The sequence below is a fragment of the Hesperophylax consimilis genome, chromosome 1 (genome assembly GCF_061612785.1).
Source record: "Hesperophylax consimilis isolate HC1 chromosome 1, BYU_Hcon_1.0, whole genome shotgun sequence".
Classification (NCBI taxonomy): domain Eukaryota; kingdom Metazoa; phylum Arthropoda; class Insecta; order Trichoptera; family Limnephilidae; genus Hesperophylax; species Hesperophylax consimilis.
The window spans coordinates 16,939,674-16,962,095 of record NC_142836.1 but is presented as its reverse complement, the minus strand read 5'-3'; the positions used below and the strand labels follow the sequence as shown (position 1 = coordinate 16,962,095).

General features: G+C 35.2%; 1 protein-coding gene across 3 annotated transcripts in view; it reads left to right on the top strand.

The window, feature by feature from the left end:
* Positions 1–343: 343 nt before the first annotated feature.
* Positions 344–22,422, top strand: part of LOC149426368 (protein vein-like) — a 94,336-nt gene continuing 72,257 nt past the window's right edge. For all 3 annotated transcript variants that reach the window (XR_016302722.1, XM_089636616.1, XM_089636631.1), the window contains exon 1: positions 344–874. Coding sequence is in view for 2 of the 3 variants with exons in the window: in XM_089636616.1 (XP_089492742.1) it covers positions 430–874 (445 nt within the window). In the remaining variant the exon portion in view is untranslated. The remainder of the gene's footprint in view (positions 875–22,422) is intronic.

Sequence of the window (22,422 nt, the reverse complement as noted above, 5' to 3'; positions counted from 1 at the left end):
GACCACCGACAACCCTTAGCCAACCTACGACCCTTATTGCGCGAGTTATTGCTTAACCTTTCAGGAAGTGCTCTCTTTACCTATTTTGGCGGCTGAACTTTCCGAACGTATTAATTTCCGCGATCCGAATAGTCCCAAAACGAGGATCCCAGATTCCCCTAGAAGAGTTCAAATACCGCGGCGCGCGGAATGAATAATGACGGAAATAAAGCGTACCGGCGTCCGCCGTCGCGAACGTGTCAGTGAGAAAATAATCGAAGTGTAGATTTTTAAAATTAGAAATAGGCCGAGAGCGCGCACGACTTGGTGCGCCGCGACGGCCGCGGCGCTTATCTGCCCCTCGGCCCCAGCTCCGGCCCCCGGCTCTAGGAGGAAGATGAAGAGCGGAGAGACACCAGCCCCAGCGCAACCCCGGCGCCCTGAGGCGGCATGCTGAGCTGCGCTGTGGCGCTGTGCGCGGCGCTGCTCTGGGGCTGCTCTGCCGGGGCCGGGGCACTGCCGCCCCCCGCCGAGGCTCGCTGCGCCCGCCTGGCCGCCGACCTGCCGAGCCGAGCGCGCCACGCGCCCGCCGTGCTGGAGGCGCGCGCGCGCTCCATGAGCTCCGACAAGCGCGCCAACCTCTCCGTCACCTTCGCCATTAAGCGGGTGCTGAAGGCGGACCCCTCTGGCCGCCCGATACTGGAAGGCGAGCACGTGCGCGTGCAGGTGGCTCGTGGAGACTGCTGGGGCGCGCCGCGTCCCGGCCGTACCTACCTGCTGCTGGCGGAGCGCGCGCCCCCGCCCTCCCCCTTGCACCTGCGGCTGCTAGCGCCCCCCGCGCCCCGATCCAGACACCTCACTCAGAAGCTCCGGGTGGCGCTACGCCCCCGAACCGGTGAGTTTTCTTATTATCGTAGAGCATTTCCTTGCACTCCACCTGTACCATGTATCGAAGAATGGTCTCTTTCAATGTTATGGAATTTACACAGTATACTCGTAATATTATATTGTCTCTACTAAGACAGACTGCGTCTTATCTATCAACTTCCAAATATGTTTTGTTTACCACTATACCAGTGCAGATCATTAATTATTATCGGGTGTATGTGATGTATATGTAGATACTCGCACAAGAAAATACAATTGCTCTTTTTTATATACTGAAAACAAAACGCACCGAAAGTAAATACCGCAAAAGTAATTATGTAGTAGTAGTAGGCGTAATGTCAATGCGTCAATAAGAAATAAAATATGTGTATAAAATTCAAACAAATCTTGAATGACATGTTTGCCAAAAAAAAAATTTTTCATTTGTTAGATACAATTATTTTTCTTTTCTTCTGCACTGTCTTTATAGTATAATATAATTGTTTATTTTTGTGTCCAATACTCAAAACATGATGAGAATATTTTAAAATAGATTGATGACCTTACTTTTATTTACTATGCTTCTATAAATATTTATGTTTTCACTCTAAATAAATAAATAAGAAAGGTTCCGCTAACGACATAAATTTATAGAAAAACTTAACTCTTGAGACTAGAACACGTCTTTAGACAGACGGGGTCGATGTGTGGAGATTGGAAAAAACTTTTAATTTGAATGACAATAAAAGAAATTGGATGATATGGAATAAATACGAAGCCAGCACAATGCTGCGAAAGACCACACAAAGCGATTAAATATGCCATTGGTGGCAAACCGGTAGAACAAAGTAGGGTAGGTGTTGTAACACGAGGCGAGACCAGGCAAGGAAGAGGGTCAAGAACACAAGAGTCTACTAACCACCCCCTACATGGGTGTATTGTGAAAGCAATAGGCGCCAGGACTGCAGCAAATCTTCAATCTCCACGTTTCCTTAATTAACGCAAAAACAGAATCTATTCACATTACGTATGGGACACACGTATGATCGGTATAATATCCCCATTAACCGCTGTACTGCAGTGATCTAAACAGAATTCCTATGATTTTTTTCTGGCCTAGAGAAATCATCTATCATCGCCGGACGGATTTATTTAACAGACAACTAACCAGTAGGAACTACCGAAAGTTTACTGTCTTAAAAAGTGTGAGAAGGCCGATCCAGAATAATCATTTTCTTTAAAGATCAATGGAAACGCAGCAACGACGACTGATAGTTCATTTTAGAAAATTAAATATTGAATTAAAAGAATACCCTGAACTGAAAATGACTTAAGTCGACAATGACAACTCTGCAAAAAATTAACGTTTGAGTTATTAAATATCCTATTGAACAACTATTCTTATATAGTTTATTCAAAAGCTCTGATGAATACACAACACAATGTTTAGAAAAGCTTAAAACTTCAATCGACCGTATTAAAATAATTCACATTTTTTACTATCCAATTAGCTGACTTGTGTGTACCCAGCATTGCTCGACTATTCTCTACTTTCTATAAAGAAAATATGCATGTTTTATATACCAAAGAAGAAAATCTCTAAATGATGGTGAAACACTATCAAAATCCATTGCGTACTTGAGAAAAAACTACGCGCACAGACAGACAGACGCGGATAGCGACTTGTACTATTTAGAGATATATCCTATTAAGCATTGGTTTCACACGCTTTATTAATTAAGTCGTAGAAAAAATGACTTTTTATTAAAGTTTTAATTTGATGTATTATTTTGCAATAGAGCAAAACCAAAAGCATTAATATTTAGTTTAATTTAAAAAACTTCTTTGGTTTTTATAATTCCAGTCAATTAGAGACTCATTTTACACGATAAGATGCTGTGTACAGCTTGTTAATTTTACGCAATTATATTTTTCGAACCAAATTAACTCGAAAAACAATCATATTTTCTAAACAACATAAAAATACTTCCAAAATACATCGCAGATGAGACTTTCCATCGCAATAATTTGGCTTGCTTCCGTTAAAATATAAACAGACCGTGAGTGTTGCATGGATATCAAAATAAAACTAGATGCGAGAAGCTACCTGGGAATGAGAATACACCTTCTATATTATCTTTTCAGGTATTATCCGGTCTTACGTATCAATCTCGTAGTTTAACCGCCAAGACAATGTATTTATAAGCGCAGCTTGAAATTATTTCTGAAAGGTTATCTTTTTAATTATTCACCGCGCAAAACAAACCATCGTAGCCTCAACGTCCAACGGTATAGTATAGAGTTTGTAAATCATTCTTAGACACTCTCATTCTCAGACAAAACTGAAAACGATTTTCCGTGAAACAATGCTTTCCCGAATAATATTTTAAAAGATCTTTTAAATAAACCATGTGAATATTGAGATAACGTAGCTGGCAACTGTGGTTTATTAAATGTTCTACGAAATTTCCTTTCAAGTAGCGACCTACGCGGTGTGGATGTTGGATAAATTATTGGTAAATATTTATTCTACTTGAACTTTACTAAGGACGGGTTGTTTCGGAGTATTTGAACAATTCATCAAATTTCAATGTTCATTTCTGGGATCTGTGAAAGTCCAATTCAAGTTCTGTTATTATATCATTATAGGCTAGTTGCTTGACAAAACTGAAATAAAAAAAGAACTTGAAAAAATCCTTCACAGAACTTGAAAATGATCGTTGAAATTTGATGAATTGTTCAAATACTCCGAAACAACCCGTCCTAAGACTCTTGTTATCGAGTTCACCTCACGTCGCTTTCTTGACCTGTGAAAATCCTCTTGACTCTGACGCCAAGGGAAATAATCTGGTTGGCCTATTTAAAGCACTAGAATAATGAGCTCTGGGCTTGTGAAATTTAAACAGCTATTTCTACGTAGAATTTTTAGGTCAACACGTTTTTTCAGCTCGCAACATAATTTTATCGAATTCAATAGAATACTGGTATATAAAATTAAACAAACCTAAAATTCTATCAATATTCAAAAACATTAAATTCATTTCTTTCTACAAAAAAAATGTTTTGCTTATGTTTCACATAAAATGCATTTTCGCTAGATTTTCAATTCCATCAAAACAACAAAAAATTGTGAGCGAATCCAAAAATACTTATATCATCCTTCCTTGTAAATCGCCGAATCATTTCGGTAGCATAAATTAGACGGCATATAACTGCTTTGGCTTGTACCGTTTCGGATGACGGCCACACCATAGTAAGTGTAGAGAGAGAGATTGCAGGGGAAAAAGTGAACAATGCTGCGCGTAAGACAGCGGTCCTAACTCCTAACAAAAAACGCGTCCACAACCTGCGCTGCTTTCCCGCGTGCATCGCAGAAGGACAAAGTCTGCGAAAAACAGATACTCTCCGACCGTAGTATCTCTAGACCCGGCTGGGAGGCTGCGACAGTAAAGGACACGAGGTAAAGGGAGAACGCTAAACAAGATGATTAAGATTATTCGAAACTGCAAACCGAAGACTTGAAGCTGAATTAAAATATAAATAGTTATACGTAATGGGTATCTACGTGAAGTTATCTTAATAATGAGTCATTTTGGCAAATTTCCTAGATGAACAAGAAACGGTTTATTTTAACTTTTATGTTTTTTGTTTGTATTTACACTTACGATTAATTTACATGCATAATAAATACATATAGTAAAAATAGTTTTCTTATAAAATAACATAACGTTATAGTACCATTTATTATGGACTGCGTTTGCTTAAAGTATTAGTTCTTATATTCAATCGAAGATTCATCTTAATCATACTTTTTGAATATTTATTGATTTTTTAATCCATACTATTTATTTTAACTTAAAAAGTTTTTTTTGGTAATTTGGGTATAATTTATTATCTCGCGGATATAAGGTTTTAGTAGTAATTTCTATAAAATATTTAAAAGACGACGAACATATCGCAATTTGTGAAATATTGGACTTGAGAAATTTACTTGATGATGTTATAAGAGTAGTACTATAAAATTTATGTATTATATATTCATGTTTATGTACGGAAACAACTACTACTTCGGTATGTTTTTCATAATAATATAAAAAAATCGACTATAAATTATCATCGACTCAAGAGTTCGTACATAATACGTTTATTATTAATTAAATCAATGTAATGTACTTTACTTCATCTAATTATTTTTACTTATTTGAATTTGATTTTTTTTTCTTTTTTATGATAAGTACTTGACCCTGACAGAATAAATGTAAATATTATGTTTGCGAAATTTGAACATTGGTTATTGTACTTTTTTGTTGAACTGTTCACATTGCGCTTTGGAACCACTTACAATAACGTAATGAGAACATTGGTTATTGTAAGTGGTCACAAGACGCAGAACTGTTCACATTGCGCCTTGTTACCACTTACAATAACGTAATGTGAACATTGGTTTTTGTAAGTGGTCACAGCGCATAACTTTAAATATTATCGCCTAATGCTGAATTCCATCTCAATCATTTGAATTCCATCCAAGACAAGATTCCAAATAATTATTACTGTGAAAGCTTAGAATTAGTTATGGAATAAAGTACAACCGTGGATTTCTGTTTTAAATGGTATAATAATATGATTTTAAACTTGTAGACATAGTTCAATTGCTGTCAAAATGTATACTATAAAATGTTTATACGAATACCGAGTAAAATGAAACCAATATGAAACAAATTCAAAAGGGTTCAAAACGCTATTCGATTATATTATTTTATTTTCCTTAAACCTATCTTCACTTAACATAGTGTAAACTGCATCGTAGTGTTAACTATATTATAAGAATATAAACAGACTTTTCAAAACCTCAGGTTTCCAGGATGTTGAGTAGGTATCGAGGCAACGTAGTATGATCACGTCTTACCTTCCCTGTATTTTCTTGGGTATCAATCTTTAAGGTCACGCAATAAAGCTCAAGGGTCCGTTTTCGAAGTGACTTTTCAAGATCTGTAGCTTATCTTTGCCTATTTTCGGTGCGTGATATGAATAGCAAAACGCGATGCAATGGTCCTTCGACTCGCCGGTGCATTTTAGTCTCCTTGCCCATGGTGGCTGCTTAGCCCTTAACAGGGCCAACTGGCCGACCTGTCGCTACCAAATATGTCACGCGGCCGGTCCCTTCCATGGGGCCTTGGATAGCTCCGTCTCTGCTTCTTACTCTTACTACCTTCTGTGCTTCTGTTACCTTCTCCTCCTACTTCTCCTGCTGGTGCTGGTGCTGCTGCCTTTTGATAACGCTCATTGTTGTGTGCATGCGAGCGGCCAGTTCACGCACTGCGACGCTACAAACTGTCAAAGCTTTTACCACCAGAAAGCGACCCTTCTTTTTAAAATGCTGCACTGCCTAACTATATGGTAGCTTTTTATTAGTCACACGAAAAAACGTGAAAACTTTTATGACCTTATACAATAATTTTCTTTTTGTTCTGTGCTTGTTATACTTATTTATTTAGCCAATTCTGTCTAGCAACGAAATATTTTTTTCTTGAAAAATTTATAATCTATATTAATTTGGGTCTACCTTATAGTATAGACTAACTAACTAACTAACCATCACGCCGTTTCCCCGCAGAGGTAGGCAGAGAGGACGGACCGCCAAAAAACTCGGTCTTGGCACACGCTCCTTGCCCCATTCACATTCATACATCGTCTCATACATACTCTTCTATTATTCTGGCCCGACTCGAGTATCTGATTCACTTGATCGTGCCATGTCTTCCTCGGGCGTCCCCGGCTTCTGCTACCATTCGAATTTGCATCATATATCCTCCTTACACTCCATTCCATTCGCTCCATATGCCCAAACTATCTAAGCGTCCCTTTCTTAATCTTACTCATTACGCTTACATCCGCCTTGCACTCTTTGCGGATCTCCATATTCCTCACACGATCATACATGGTTTTACCACACCTACGCCTCAGGGATTCAATCAACAGCATTCAATCTTTTCTTTGCCAGTTTCATGCCTCACTTCCATACATCAGGGTAGGTACCAGCACTCCATTGTGGACTGCTAACTTCGCTTCTTTGGACAATTGTTTGTAAGCGCCAACTGCGTTCAGTCCTCTATTAATGGAGTTACCTGCATTTACCCTTCTATAAATTATTTATTAGATATAACTATAATTAAGTAAATTAATCGCAAAACATTTCATAAAATTAAAAACCGTGCTACTATAAAAAGTACCAAATATTCTGAGCTGTCTTGAATTTTTGTGAAGGCAGAAAACTTAAGCCGCCAAAATCGGACAGGTTTTTTTAATGTTAGCCGGGGCACTGAAATCTTGTCGGCTTTTTGGAAACTCCAAATAAGTACTTACTAGTTGACTTGCGCGTATTTGGTGTTACCCTTCGGAGGGCGCGTCAGACATCAGAGGCCACGAAGAGACCTTAAACGTGGGCTTTTTTCCCCTCGGTGGAATCCCCATCCGATAATACGCACATACACGCCGTATTATGTTGATATTCGCACGTTTGCTTGCATCGATGCGCAACATGTCAATGTTTTGAGTTTCCTTTACAAACATCGCCACAGAATGCGTTTCGCTTGAAGATAAACAAAAACAAAATTATGATAAAAAATTATTAATGATATTCACAACGATACTGTGTTTCATTTAATAATGTTCCATTACAAAGATACTAAATTACAAAATATTAGCTTTCAGCACATATATATCATTTATTTTTTTAGAATCACATCATTTACCTAACATTTTGATCTGGAAATTAAATCACAGTTTTGAATATTTGCCATTATGTAAAAGTAATTGTTTAAGCACTATATATATGGATGCCGATTGGAACCACTCAAGAAAATTCTAAGAACGATTTCCAAATACACAATACGGCAGTTCGCAGAGAAAACAATGCACTATTTATAAGTGCGAGGTCATTAAAAAGGACAGTAATAACGATTGTATCATAACATTCAGCCTTGTTAGGCGACACGGTGTGATTCTGCACATGATTGACACGGCGAGTATCGTCATAACGGATTTGGAGTCCATTAGTCTAGAAAACAGCATTCCAGCTATACTGACTCTGCTCTTCTGTGCCGATAGTCAATAGACGATATCTTCTGACATCGAACCAGATGATGCCCGACGCCCGTATCTTACCACAGTCCACAGATCACAGTCCACAGTGCCACTGTCCACGTAATTATACATGTATTTGATATAAACACCTTGCTTCGTCGCTCGTAGCATTGAGATATGTGTTTTCATTTCTGATGCGCGGAAAAACGGTTAAAGTTCGAATAAAGAACAAAGCTACGTATCGCTGATCGTAAAGAATTGATATTGCAATTGAATGTTGAATTTCACTATTTTCAGGTATAATTGAGATCTCGATATAGATCGATTTGTTTGTGTATTTTGCTATCTCAACACGTCGAGTTGAGATAGCAAAATACATAAACAAATCATTGATCCCTTTGGCACCAGTGCATATTTTGGAAACATGCACTGGACTGAAGTGTATTAACGGTGAACTTGATTGACGAAGAATCAAGTTCACCGTCAATACACTTCAGTCCAGTTCAATTGACGGTGAACTTGAATCTTCGTCAATTGAACTGGACTGAAGTGTATTTTCACATATCTATCAACACATATTATTAAAAACAGAACCGTAGTAAAACTATTCTAAAAAACATATTTATCATAAATGCATGTTTTATAATAAGAATTTGCGAAAATATGAAGCACGATGGTACACAGGAGTCACAGGGCAGAGTGAGGAAATATGAACCAAGATGGTACGCAGGAGTCACAGGACAGAGTGAGGGAATATGTAGCACGATGGTACACAGGACAGAAGTGGGTAATATAAAGCACGATAGTATACAGGACAGCAGTGGGGAATATGAAGTACGATGGTACACAGGAGTCACAGAGCAGAGTGAGGGAATATGAACCACGATGGTACGCAGGAGTCACAGGACAGAGTGAGGGAATATGTAGCACGATGGTACACAGGACAGAAGTGGGGGAATATGAAGTACGGTGGTACACAGGACAGCAGTGGGTAATAAAAAGCACGATAGTATACAGGACAGCAGTGGGGAATATGAAGCATGATGGTACACAGGACAACCGTGAGTAATATGAAGCACGATAGTATACAGGACAGCAGTGGGAAATATAAATCACGACGGTATATAGGAAAGCAGGGAGGGGATATGAAGCATGATGGTATACAGAAGGCAGTGCGTTGCTGTTTAACTAAGGATAAAAACTGCAGATTCAGTGGATGGTTTGGAGTATTTGATAATGAAGCTAGTTTAATCAATTATAAAAACATCGTTTTACATTTTCATTACTGCAACCGATTACTTTCTCTTATGCATAAAATACAAGCCCTGAAATAAGAATTTACTACAGTTTTTGAAGCAAAACGATAAAATAATGAGGGTTAAGGACATTTTTGTCCAATTATCGGTATGAGGAGATGCAGCTAATCAACATTCCCTATAATTTGTCCATTGTGTGTGCGGCACATCAACTTGTCTTTGCAAGAGATATAAAAAAAGAAAAGAGGCGAGTGCGCAAACTCATGCATAATCAAGATAATTTACAACCAAATTATAAATTTTCTTACTTAAAAAAATATCCTTCATCCGTTAGTGAGTAAATAATTGGTAATAAGTCGGTACGGATAAATATAATAAAGTATTTATTTATTCCGGTTTATGCGGATTCTTTACCGGCCCGAGGGAGAAGGGTAAGGTTAACAAATTGAGACTTTTCTTCAAATAATGTGACTTACTCTGTCCTGTGACTCATGTGAACCATCGTGCTACATATTCCGTCACTCTGTCCTGTGACTCCTATGTACCATCGTGCTTCATATTTCCTCAAATTCATATCATAAAACATGCGCATTTATGATAAATATATATTTTTAGAATAATTTTAATACGGTTCTGTGGTAAACAATATGTGTATCCTATGTATCTACACAACAATTAAACAGTAAAAGTAAAAACAGATAATATCCCATTTTATACTTCTTCTGATTACCTATTATCACATGATTATTTATTATCATAAGATTATCTATTATCATAAGATTATCTATTATCATATGATTATCTATTATCATATGATTATCTATTATCATATGATTATCAATTATCATATGATTATCTATTATCATTTGATTATCTATTATCATAAGATTATCTATTATCATATGTTTATCTATTATCATATGATTATCTATTATCATATGATTATCTATTATCATATAATTTTCTATTATCATATGATTATCTATTATAATATGATTATAGATAATCATATGATTATCTATCATCATATGATTATCTATTATCATATGATTATATATCATCATATGATTATCTATTATCATATGATTATCTATTATCATATGATTATCTATTAAGATGCAAGCAGAAAAAATGAAACATTAATAAAATAAGACGAATACCTTCAAACAACGAATAATTCATAAACGTAAATACTGTGCTTTCACTTGTACTGCAGTTCCCTTGTACTGTAATCCCTACAGTAGTGGATTGAAGCTGGCGGCACGGTATCGCTTCCGAGTAAATAAGCACAAACTCGACAGCTAACAATTACACATCTTCGGATCTACCCGATCTGTCCTGATGATGGACACTGCAACGCTGTCCGAAACGTCGGCTAAAGAAGGAGTTAGCGCAACACGGCATAACACCCCAAAAACAATATAAAATGTCACCAAGGACATTGGACACCTGAAAGAAATGTAATGTTGATCAATAAGCAATCACAACATAATCTCAAATCATCCAACTTTATGGCGGCAATAAGATAGGTCGCATTTCTGAATTCCTTACACATCCGCCAACTTCCTGACCGACAAAAGAATTATCGTTCACTGATTCATTGTTACCGGTGCCCACAAACTTGTGTACCTACACACATTCTACTGTTTGTAAATACGCGGTTTAATTAGAAAAACGTACAGAATCTTGGAATTTCTGAATACCGATCGATGTATAGTTGAGCAAGATGTTGCAAATCAGTGAGAAAATGAAAGCAAGAAATCAATAAGAAAATTCTATATATACGTACAAATAATACTAACTAGTATTTTTGTAAACAGTAGACCTCACCAAATGTTATTGTTCCGATTTGAAAGCTCGTAACGCTTACGAAACTCTGGCGGAGTAAAAAGGTACTATCCAAAACGTATAGAATCTTGACAGGATTGACTGGACACGGAGCACACAAACAAATTAACAGATAGACAAAATTCAAAGCTCTTGAGATAAAACAGGACTTCATCACGCTCAGCGTATACTTAGGTATATGTAGGTTCTAATTGATGAATAAATCATTATTTCGATGGAAGACATGATTGATACTATACAATACAGGGTGTCCGGGTGTAAAGTGCACTAACTTCGTGAGGTTGACGATGGTAGAAGTGAAAAAGATATTTAACTTTTTTCGAAATTCCAACTTTTTTTCCCAGTAAAATATTTTTCCCTAGAAGAATTTATTTATAAAAATCAATACATTCCAAAAGCGATTGATAATTTTGGCTAACAGTGTCTGCAGATGTGATTGTTAAGTTATTATTTCATTAAGTTAACTCCTTGGTCTCCTAAAGATTCATGAAATAAACACAGTTATCGGGACACATTAGTACCTACATCAGCTCTGTAATTATTTAAACTACGAGGATAATAAATTATTGTTGACTTGTATAAGGAGATCCGTGAACATGTAAAATCTGATAACCTTTTATATGTGTGTTTCTGTCAATACATACAAATAAGCATTGAAAATTTTATGTTATTAATATATTATAATAAAAATAACGTTTAACAGATTTAAAAAACAAACGTGAAACATATTTGCACACACAAAAAGTGTTTACGTTTAATCGCAGCATTATTGATATCAATACATAATGTATCAACTATATGGCAAGAGACCAGGCGCAAGTGTTTTCCGTTTTATGGTCACATACCAGCGGCGAGTCCCAGCAGCTATTGTACGCGAGGTATTTTCCTTCTGCCGGTAAATGCAGGTTACGCATGAATCTGCGCATCGGCAGTCGGCATTACCAGCCACTATACCATACACACTACACACTAGCCACTATCTACACCAGTACACATTACTGTAGTACTATACCTACACTGCAATACCTTCTGCCGAGTGTCACTGGTTCTATTGCCTGCATCAGCTACTATTGCCAACTGGATAATCTCTCGCGGATCTACTACGCTGTAGTTTCTATCGACCTTATCTGCGACGCACGTTTTACTTTTCTGCAAACGAGGAAGCTGAATTTCAACAAAATTTTGTTTCCATTGCAACATGGATTCGATATAAAATTCAAACCCTAATCTGACACTGCCTTACCAATATTTATTATGAGTGTCAGAGTGATGGAAGCCAAAAAAGGTATTTTACAATATTTGGTTCTCAGTGAAATGTTATTGTTGTCAAATATAAATATACTACCCAACCGTAGAATTTGTAGATTGAATAACTGTCGTGTAACATTGATAGGTAATTTTGTAATAATTTGTGAAGCAGGTTTCATAAATATAATTATGTTCTTTCACTTAAATCGTAAAGCTGCTCATCTCTACACAAGACTGCCCTAGTGAGATGAGTGGTTTAGGTTAAGTATTTACCTATTTGAAGTTATTTTACCATTTATTTTCTGTCAAAAGCTATAATTTATAATATTCTTCATTTATTTTTAATCACGTTAAACATGCTTTTGTCTGGTAACCACAATTAGATAACATTATTATCATCTTATATTTTTTTTAAATTCTGAAACAATTCTTCTGAGAGGCCGAAAAACCGCTATCTATATTCGCAGGTGATTAGGAAAGCTCGACAAGGTTGTATACACAGAAACACTGGAAGGCGCGTATGTTAAATATTAACAATTTACGCCGATGTTTCACAGGAATATTTATTCATATAAATATACATCAAAACAACCGGCTACCAAAATACCCATCTTTCAAAGAAATGTTTTCATTTTTATAAAAAACCAAAAAGTGTTTTAAGCCTACCAATTTAAAAGATCGAATTTCAATCAACTGTTTAGAATATATCATATATTATGTAATTTTTTCAAATATTCTTGAGTCCAACATCTTCATGAAACTGGATTGTTACTTACACATTTCAAAACGAAATTGCTTCGCCTTGCTACGACCAGAAAAGGCAATATTATTCAAGGATTATGGCCCATGATAGATATGCAACATGTTTTGTTTCTCCGAGCCTACATATAATGAGTTTGTCATCAGCTCCGCATTCCTTGCATTTGTTGTGCGACAAAGAACCGCAATGTGAATCGCTCACAATGGCCTACGGCGACGAACAAATGTCAATTGGTATTTAATCATCATAAACGGAAATTATCAGCGCCGCATGTGAACCCACTTCGGCAACGATAAGATCAAGGCAACCATGGGAAAGACGCAGGTTGGTGCGGTTACATTTTTGAATTGCATTTGGCTAATTGCCAGTGTAAATAAAATAATCATCACGATAATTGATTTCACCAGGGTTTTACCAAAAACTCTAACAAAAGCAACACTATTTCCCGCAGAGAAATTGGTTCTCTGGAACTGTCCGGATTGACAACTGCAAATGCAAAAATAATCCAAAAAAGAACAGTCTATATTCTGGATCAAGTAAGTGAGCATCAGATCTATAGCAAAATTCTTCACGTGACATATCAAAATTGCCTACTTTAAGTGTGGTATATCGTATGAAGGGTATTGACATTTAATGCGCAGTGCGTGTAGTGCTTGCAGTGCAGTGTTGATGTTGCATTCGATGGCCACAAAACAAAGATGATGCTCGGCTCATTGCAGAGCCGTGCGGCGTGCAACGGGTCTGAGAGACCATACACTTGATTACTATGCCGGTCGTGTGCCACTATTTGGATAGATATTTATCTCCTCTCGTTGCGAACATCTCTCACAGCAGTGGACCGAGCATCGCACAATAATCGAAGGTGGAAAATTATAACTGCGTAGTACACTTCACATAAATAATTAAATATTAAATAGAAAGTTTAACTGCGTACTGAGAGCTTTGATTAATGGCTCTAATAAACCTACACATTATGATCAAAGCTGATCAATCTGTTAAGTGTGAGCATTTAAAGAATGGCATAAAGAAATCAATGTTTACATATTTCTTAGAGAAATTGAAATTTGTTTATAATGTGGTCGAAGTTTGGTCGGTTCGTTGTTTTGTGGTCGGTGGTCAGATGTTAGATATTGCGACAAGCATAGGTGTAATATATTCACCACTACCTGTGGTTGCAGTCACTGAATCACAATCTATTAACGAAACACTGCAATTCAAAGTTTTTTGCTGAAATTTTTTTACATTATTATTATTGACGCGAATAACACGTCTATCTAAAAAACAATAGCATACGCCCATTGAAGCCTACACTAAATATCGAAAGATCTAGGTACATCGGTTCCTTTACACGTCTCTTCACATACTATAAATATAGGTTTGTTTGGAAGAAATTGCCATAAGATGATCCTCCTTCAGAAACAAAAACGTCTAACCCAACAACAGACGTAATACCACACTGTATTAAAAATAGGAAATATTGTATTATTCCAAGATGGACAGTCAAAACATTATTTTTAAAATGGCCATATTTATTTAATACATTCTGTTCTAAATACCAACATAGCTTAATTAATTGATTGAAAATAAAATAAAACCAAATCGTTAATACATTCCTTTAATAGAGCTTTTACAAGTAGTGCACTTGGAAAATAAGTGCCTAAATGATATGAATTAGTTTGTACCTGCGCGAGACAGTGGCGGGTTGGAGCGCGGTGTGTTAACCGAAATAGGATATTATTACAAACTATGAATATTGTTAAAAATGTGTAGAAGATTTAAAGTTTATATTTCTCATTATTATTATCGTACTAATTATTTACATTCATAATATTGATTTTAAATACGATCTAAAACTGCACATTCTGAAAATGTTCCAACTGGCTACAACGTCATTATGATATAGAAAACGCCAATGTCTGGTAAGACGGCTGTTACCAATGTTGCTCGGCGTGATGTCAACGCCGCTGAATTCATGAATAAAACATACATGTGGTTTTTACGGCAAATCGACAATGGCACATTTTAAATTGCTATAAAAATATAAAAAAATATTTTCATTGTAATTTTTTTCTAGAATTAAAAAGACATGGTTCAATTGCAATAGGAATTATATACTAGATTCTGGGGTACGAGAAACATTAACTCTCTATCTTGTGAAGAATGTGTTTATCTTAGCGGATTATGCATGAATTATTTTATTGATTGTTTTTACAGCAAATGAAAACACTGCAGAAAACTTCAGCTGCTGCTTGGTTAGCTTTTAACTCGACTTCACTCCGCAAATATATAATTAATCCGATTGTTGAAAATTGTTAAATTCATGGGATTTCAAGATAATTCGATTCCCCCCTGCAAAAATGGGATCATAAATCTTATGCATTATGACCCTCTCCCCCCCTCCCCCCGATCCAACACTCCTGCAAAGGTGTGGGGGACATCATCTTAATAATTTAACATTGTCTGGTACGTTATTAGCATCACATTCTTCGCATAATTACCACTGTCTCCGCTGAAGCTATTACAAAGACACAACTTGTTATGCGAAAAACTATTTGAAGTTTTGTATATACATAATATATGTTCTTTAAATATGTAATAAAATAAATATTATTAAAAGATTGAAGATAAATAAGTAAAATCATTTGATCACATATCATCAGTGCTTTCCGAAAAAAATGTTTAGAGAAAATTTTGTAGGTTTAGATAAAAAGTAAATCAATGTGTAGACATGGTTTCGCAAAAAAATTCTCTGTTTGATAATATTTTTAGTTGTGTTGTTTTCAAATCATTCTTTAGCAGTGGTAAAGATTTGTATATAGGATGGGACGAAGATTGACAGGAACTCCTCGTACGCGATAAAACATAAACATGAAGTGGTGGAAGCTGGAATAAAATTAGTGCTCTTGCTTGGCACGTCATGATAACAACAGCCACTGTACTATCACAAATAAAAGAAGAATAAACTAAACAGCCAGTCCGCCGCCGTTTGAGAAAAAAGTCTATCGTAATAAATTGTTCTCCCTTCAGCGGGTGACTTTTTTACTATCACTATCAGTCGTTAATAAAAAGCGTTTTCATTTATTTTACGATGAAATTTTCTTTGATGTCACCACGTTTTTTTATATTCTTTCTGATGAAAAATATTACAATGCTATTGGATGATTATTAACGAGGAATTGGATTATTTCTAATGTCTGTTTCATCGGGTAGCATAATGTATTTATTCTGCACTAAATCGTATTGTATTATTTTGTTATAATTAGAATGATAAAATGTGAGCGAGAAAATTTTATTTGATTAATTCGCGTTATTTCACAAAGTACACATAAAAAAATAATATTTAGTATAATTGCGGCTCGTTCCAGAGTGGAAGATACTCTCAGTATCGCCCTGGTGTAAGACCACAATTTAGAATTGAAATGTTGCTTGAAATGGCTATGGCCGTGTTTGGTGACCAGATCTGAATAGCCAGGTACCTTCCTACCTTATTCCCTATCTCCGTCCCCCGCTACCTTAAGCCTCACAACATTGAATTGGAAATGCCATAGTCTCACTGGCTTCAGACGGTTGGAAGCAGTTGTAACTCTTGTGCGGTTCCACATTAAAAAAACAAATTGAGAAGCAATCCGGGAATCATTGACGATTCATTATTGAAATAGCACATTAAAGTGTAATCACTATTAAAAATAACTTGTTATTACTGGCAACGATCTGAAAAGAGTGTGATTTATTGCATTGCTATGATACCTCCATTATTTGATTCATTGAAATAGAAGTTTTTAGTTGCATTGGCTCCCATTCCGTTCAGTGGCGTGTATTGAGTATTCAGATGCAAAGCAGACTCCGATGAATAGTGTCTGTCTACACACAAATAAATCAACCACTCTAAAGGGGCCTCGACTACTCTGACTCTAAATAAATAATTAAAAGACAATACTTTCCAAGAACCCGTTTGTTTGCCACACAGAAAACTCTTGCTAAATAATAGAAAAACTTCAAAAAAATTTCCTTTGATGTAAGGTAGTTATGCCCTATTTCCCTGTTCAGATTTTATTTAAATTGCGTTTATAGTAAGCCGAATAAAAAACATTATTCTTTGATTATTATTTACTCAAAAACCCGTTAGTTTTTCACTCCATTCGTTGTAAAACACTCTTTAGTAAAATTTTCACCGGTATTACAATGAAAGATGCTCTTAGGAACTAGCGTCATTGATCCCTTTGACACCGGTGCATAATCGGGAAATACGACAAACGTGCGCCCAACATGTGTACACGGTTGACATTTGTGAAATGAGAACGGATCGCTTTTACGACTTGAATTCAACAGCTCTCTGTTCATGTGCACAACAGCCTATGTGTTTTCACTTTCCTACAACATGGGTCTCTTCAAAACCCATTTTCACTCCTTCTTCTACTCAAAAAGACCCTCCACCCAACATCCCCAGAGATGACACAGGCCCAATCAAGGAAATCATTTTCCTCACGGCCTCATGTATGGAGTTAATGTAAATAAAAATAATACATTAATTTTGCAGATGATAACGGTTTACATAGATAATATATTATGTAGAAAATGTTAATAATCAGACACTGTATACAAATAGGTTAGTAATTGTTAACACTTCATACGAGAACCTGTTTTACTATTATATTTGTATTATTATACTATATTTATTTATCAAATTGTATTATGTGTATTACATTGTATTATATCATTATTTGTTTTCTGATAAAATAGTAACATTGAACATATACACGTCTGTATGTTATTTTGAATGTATTTGTTAGTTACATCCTGTCCATTAATTATTATTATGAAAGTCATATATTTTTGACAACGCTGGGCGTAAGAAACACATAAAGTTGCATCAATTTTGAATTGACCTACTGAGCTTTATAACATTTCGTCTAAGCAGCGCGCGTCGCCTAAAGCTCTGGCGACTGAAAAAAGCTTCTGAATTCTGTGCCGCAGGAAGTCACCGTATTACTACGATTTCTCTTGTTTTTTTTTTCTTGTTTCAAAACGACTGTGTCCCCAATACTCATTCATCTAGCGCCACTTCTGCGTCCGAGTGTGTTGTGACCACCACCACCACCACCACCACCGCCGCCGTGTGTTTATCTTCCTTGCGGCTAACAAGCGCGGGTGTATTTCTGGCATCTCCGAGAAGCGCACGTTTCGCAAACAGTGATGTAATGACATGCTCCTAAGTGCTTAAATGACACATGATTCGTTGAATTATTAGTGTTTTTGGCATACCTATTTATCACAAATCAAATGTTCGATGAACTACAATTACATTTGCATTGTTCTTAAACGCATGCGGTCAGAAACCTTAAAAATGAAATTTTAACAGATTTTAATTCATGGAGATTATTAAGAAATATTATCATTATTTAATTTATGTACGGTTTTAAGATAACTTGCAGTAATTTATTCAAGATAGACGCCTTTATATTTGTAATTTCTGTTCAAATAAATTAGATTTCAATTCTAGGCAAAAATTTTACTTAAACGTTGCATAAACTAAACATAAGAATCCATATTTCCAAAGCATACTGTACAGTGGGATTTTTTTACAGCACTAACCTTGTCCTCGTTTCCAAAATAGTTTTTTCTTCGCCGTTGTTTGCACACTCCCTCATTATATTGTCATAATTACTTTAAATTTCCTTACTCGCTTTTACCTCATCCATTCATAAATTAGACATTATTAGAAAATTTAAAAAAAAACTTTTCCATTGTCTTCTACTCCCCTACAAAATTAGCTGATTTGCACTTCTACATTAATATTATATAATGCTCCAGGTAGGTAAGCCAATTCTCCTAGTATATTTATACTTTAATCATTGAAGTCTCAATAATATTGTTAATATGAACTTCTTCGATGATTAAATATTATATTGATGTGTATTAGCTTCAAAAGTCTTTCCAATAAATATTTTTACTTGAACCCTTCAAGCTAATTTGTTCGCTTTTTGGAACATCACATATGGTCTCATAGAAATCATTGTGTCTCCCTTATTGTCATGGTGAGAAATATGGTCTAAACAGTGTTAGAATGAGAAAACATCACGCTTTATATTCAAATCTAAAAATAAACACAGAAGTATTAAAATTTTAGCTTCTGTGAAACCAAAGTATCCGACCGCAGTTTGAAAAAATTCGGAAGATTGTGATTTTTTTTTACATGAAACCACATAAAAGTGAGGTGGCAGTTATGTTTATAATACTTATAAATGTTTGAAATGTCTAATAAAATGTGTCTTTTTTTCGTTATCAGTGAGTTTAGTTAGAAAAAAACGTAAGGTGAACCATTTTTTAAATATTTTTTTATGTTAGGCATTCAAAATATTAATTATTCAAAAAAAAAAAATCTAATTATTAAATTTTAAAGAACATTTCATCGCCTTTTTTTAACAGTTTTTAGTTTTCCGGATAAATTCAGAAATATTACATCTTGTTGGATTTTATTGCAAAGCGGAAATAATTCCTCGCAGAATATGCGTGAGACCCGAGGGGTTAACTCTGTAATTTTAAAAGCACGTTAACGTGAGATGTAATTCGTCTATGCTGATTTTATTCAAAACATAAATGCAAAACGTATCCGTTTCAGAGTATAACAATATTCAAGTTAACATGACGTACGTACAAAGTACGCGCTTTTCTTCGATGTTGGTCGAGCTGGACTGCAGAGAGTATGTAGGCGTCATAGTGTTAGCATCCGTTTCGTACACCACTAAACATCTTACAAACATAATCATCTCTTAAACTTTCTCAGTAATGATTTGGCAAAGAAACACATAGTATCAAAATACTATACTGCCGTGGTCATTAAAAACACAGTGTCTTCCTTTAGACTCTCATGGAAGACACCGTGTTTTTACTTACCATGTCATTTTGGTGCCTATCTAATTTTCCTTCAACAACGTAGTCAATTTTTTTCATCGAAGAAAAACTCAATTACTTTTGTTCTATTTTATTGAAATGGGTTAACCTTTTCAAACATACCTAATGTAAATTTATTGGTAGTTAGTATGTAGTTTTATACGTAAAATCTTAATTAAAAACCTCACACCCATTGTTTTTCACAACTGTTCCTTATAACAAGAAAAAATTAACTGTTTCGGACATACAAAATACATTAGTTTAGATTGAGGTAAAATGCTGACTGAACGCGAAGAACTAAATAATCTTATCTTTTTAAGTTGCAAAAAACAGATTTGATCATTAATTATCTTTAATTTATAACGACTAAAATTTTTCCAATATGATATTTATGTTAAACCCATTTTTAGATGTAATCATTTAGTAAGAGTGAATTTTAGTTAAAATAACAACATAAATTTTTCCATTTGTCAAATAGGTGTTGCTTTGAAGAAATAAAACTAATAAATAATATTCGAAAACGGTGTAATTTTTTTTTCTCCTTTTTCCCCTTTTTAACTCCTTTGAAGTGAAGAATGTAGAATTTTGCTTATAATAATTTTACAGAAAAGCTTTAAATCATTCACGCACTCAATAAATCCTTAGGTAGGTACCGACCAATCGACAATACGATAATTTTCTAACCTTCAGGGCTGAAAGGTAAAAATAGAGGTCTATTGTGGGCGAGAGATAACTGGCACTCTCTAGCGCCGAAGTTAAATGGATCCTTTGTAACATTAGCAGGTGTGGCTTGGAATATTCTTAAGTGTATATTTTTCATCCAGACTGTTACTCAACAAATGTTATACGGTGGGAAAATCATTATGTAAAACTTTTTAGTAAGGCTGAGACTTGAGCTCTTTTCGAATGGCACCTGAACGTGTAACAGGTGTAACCCCAAAAATGAAGCAATTAAATATTTGAGATGTTATCAATGTGACCGGTGAGTATTGTTTGCCAAGAGCCTTCTATGAAAAATTTACTTCAAAGACAGTGAATAGTGTGAATAGTTTTTTTTCACTTATTTTAACAATTGGAATAATGTTAAAAAAACTTTTCTTACACAATTTTTCTGATAGACGTTACCTTCGGAGAAAGAGCAACTATTAAAAATTACATCAATTGTATCAAAGGAATCATTGGGGAAATTTTAATTACTTTTCCAATCTTTACTTCACTGATCAACAATTCAAGCAGAAAAACGCTGTATTATCAGTTTTAGAATTGTTCTTAAACTATTATAAATCGCTTAGTAGGTACAGTAAATAGTGATAATAATAAGAATACTCAAGGGCGCTGTAATAGTAAATAAATACATTTTTAAAGTAATTAACTCATACAATTTTAAGGTGCGCGCTTCGGTGCGTTTTAAAGATGTGATTGTAGATGCGTTTTACTATTTTCTTTCAACGTTAACCATCTTTTGAATATCCAATAAAATAATTCATGGCTATTCGGAAAGAATAGAAGGTTTAGTTATTAGTATATTATGTTTATTTCAAATAAATATAAACCAAAAAATCATTTACACGGTTTAGATTCGTAGGTACTAAATGAAATAACATTGAAATATAATGATATTGTCGGACATAAATATCTCTTCTTGGCTTGCTTTAAGGCACTTATTACTCGGTTTGTTTACCATTTTGAACGGGAGTTCCGAGAAAAAGTTTTATTTTTTATGCGATTTAAAAATATCCCAAGAAAGTGGGCATGCAATATAAAGTTTTTTAAGCGCTATTTTATGAACGGAGTTGCTTTTGGGTTAAATTTTGCAACGGTAGTTTGTTGGAATAAACATAATATGGAAACGGCAGTTTGCGAAATTCTGTTTTTCTGTTGTTGGCGGTTTTGTTTTGTTTTCATTCCGCATTGTTTTGGCGGGAACCATCATATCTGTGATCAACCACTATTCAAATATGCAGATGATATTTAAGCAACACTTTTATCGCGTTTATTTGCATTAATATACATATTTGTATGTTATTTGTGATAAACGGACGTATTGTTTTCCTTTACTATATAACATCATAAAGCCGATAAAAAAATAAGATTATTCTATATCTTATAACAAGTTATAATTGCTGAATATAAATTTATATTTCTTTCGTATGAAAAATTACAGACGAAAAAAATTGTAATGCCAATGATGAAGCGAATTACATTTATCGTTTATTTTCATTTAGATTGGAAAGTGTGCATAATGCTTATAGAAGGCGTCACAACGTTTGCCGTTGACAACAACGTTTCTATCGGAAAATGGGTACATTTAAACGAATAGCTGCGATTTTAATGAAGTAAAAAGTGTGAAAAAAGTCCAACAATAAGTACAGCTAACATCCGTACATCCTGCCGGCATCCATGCCAAAACCCGAACAAGGTTGGCGAACTCACGTTTTATCAACGCTTTGAATAATAACACCCGCTAATTTAGTGGACCAAATCCGGCCA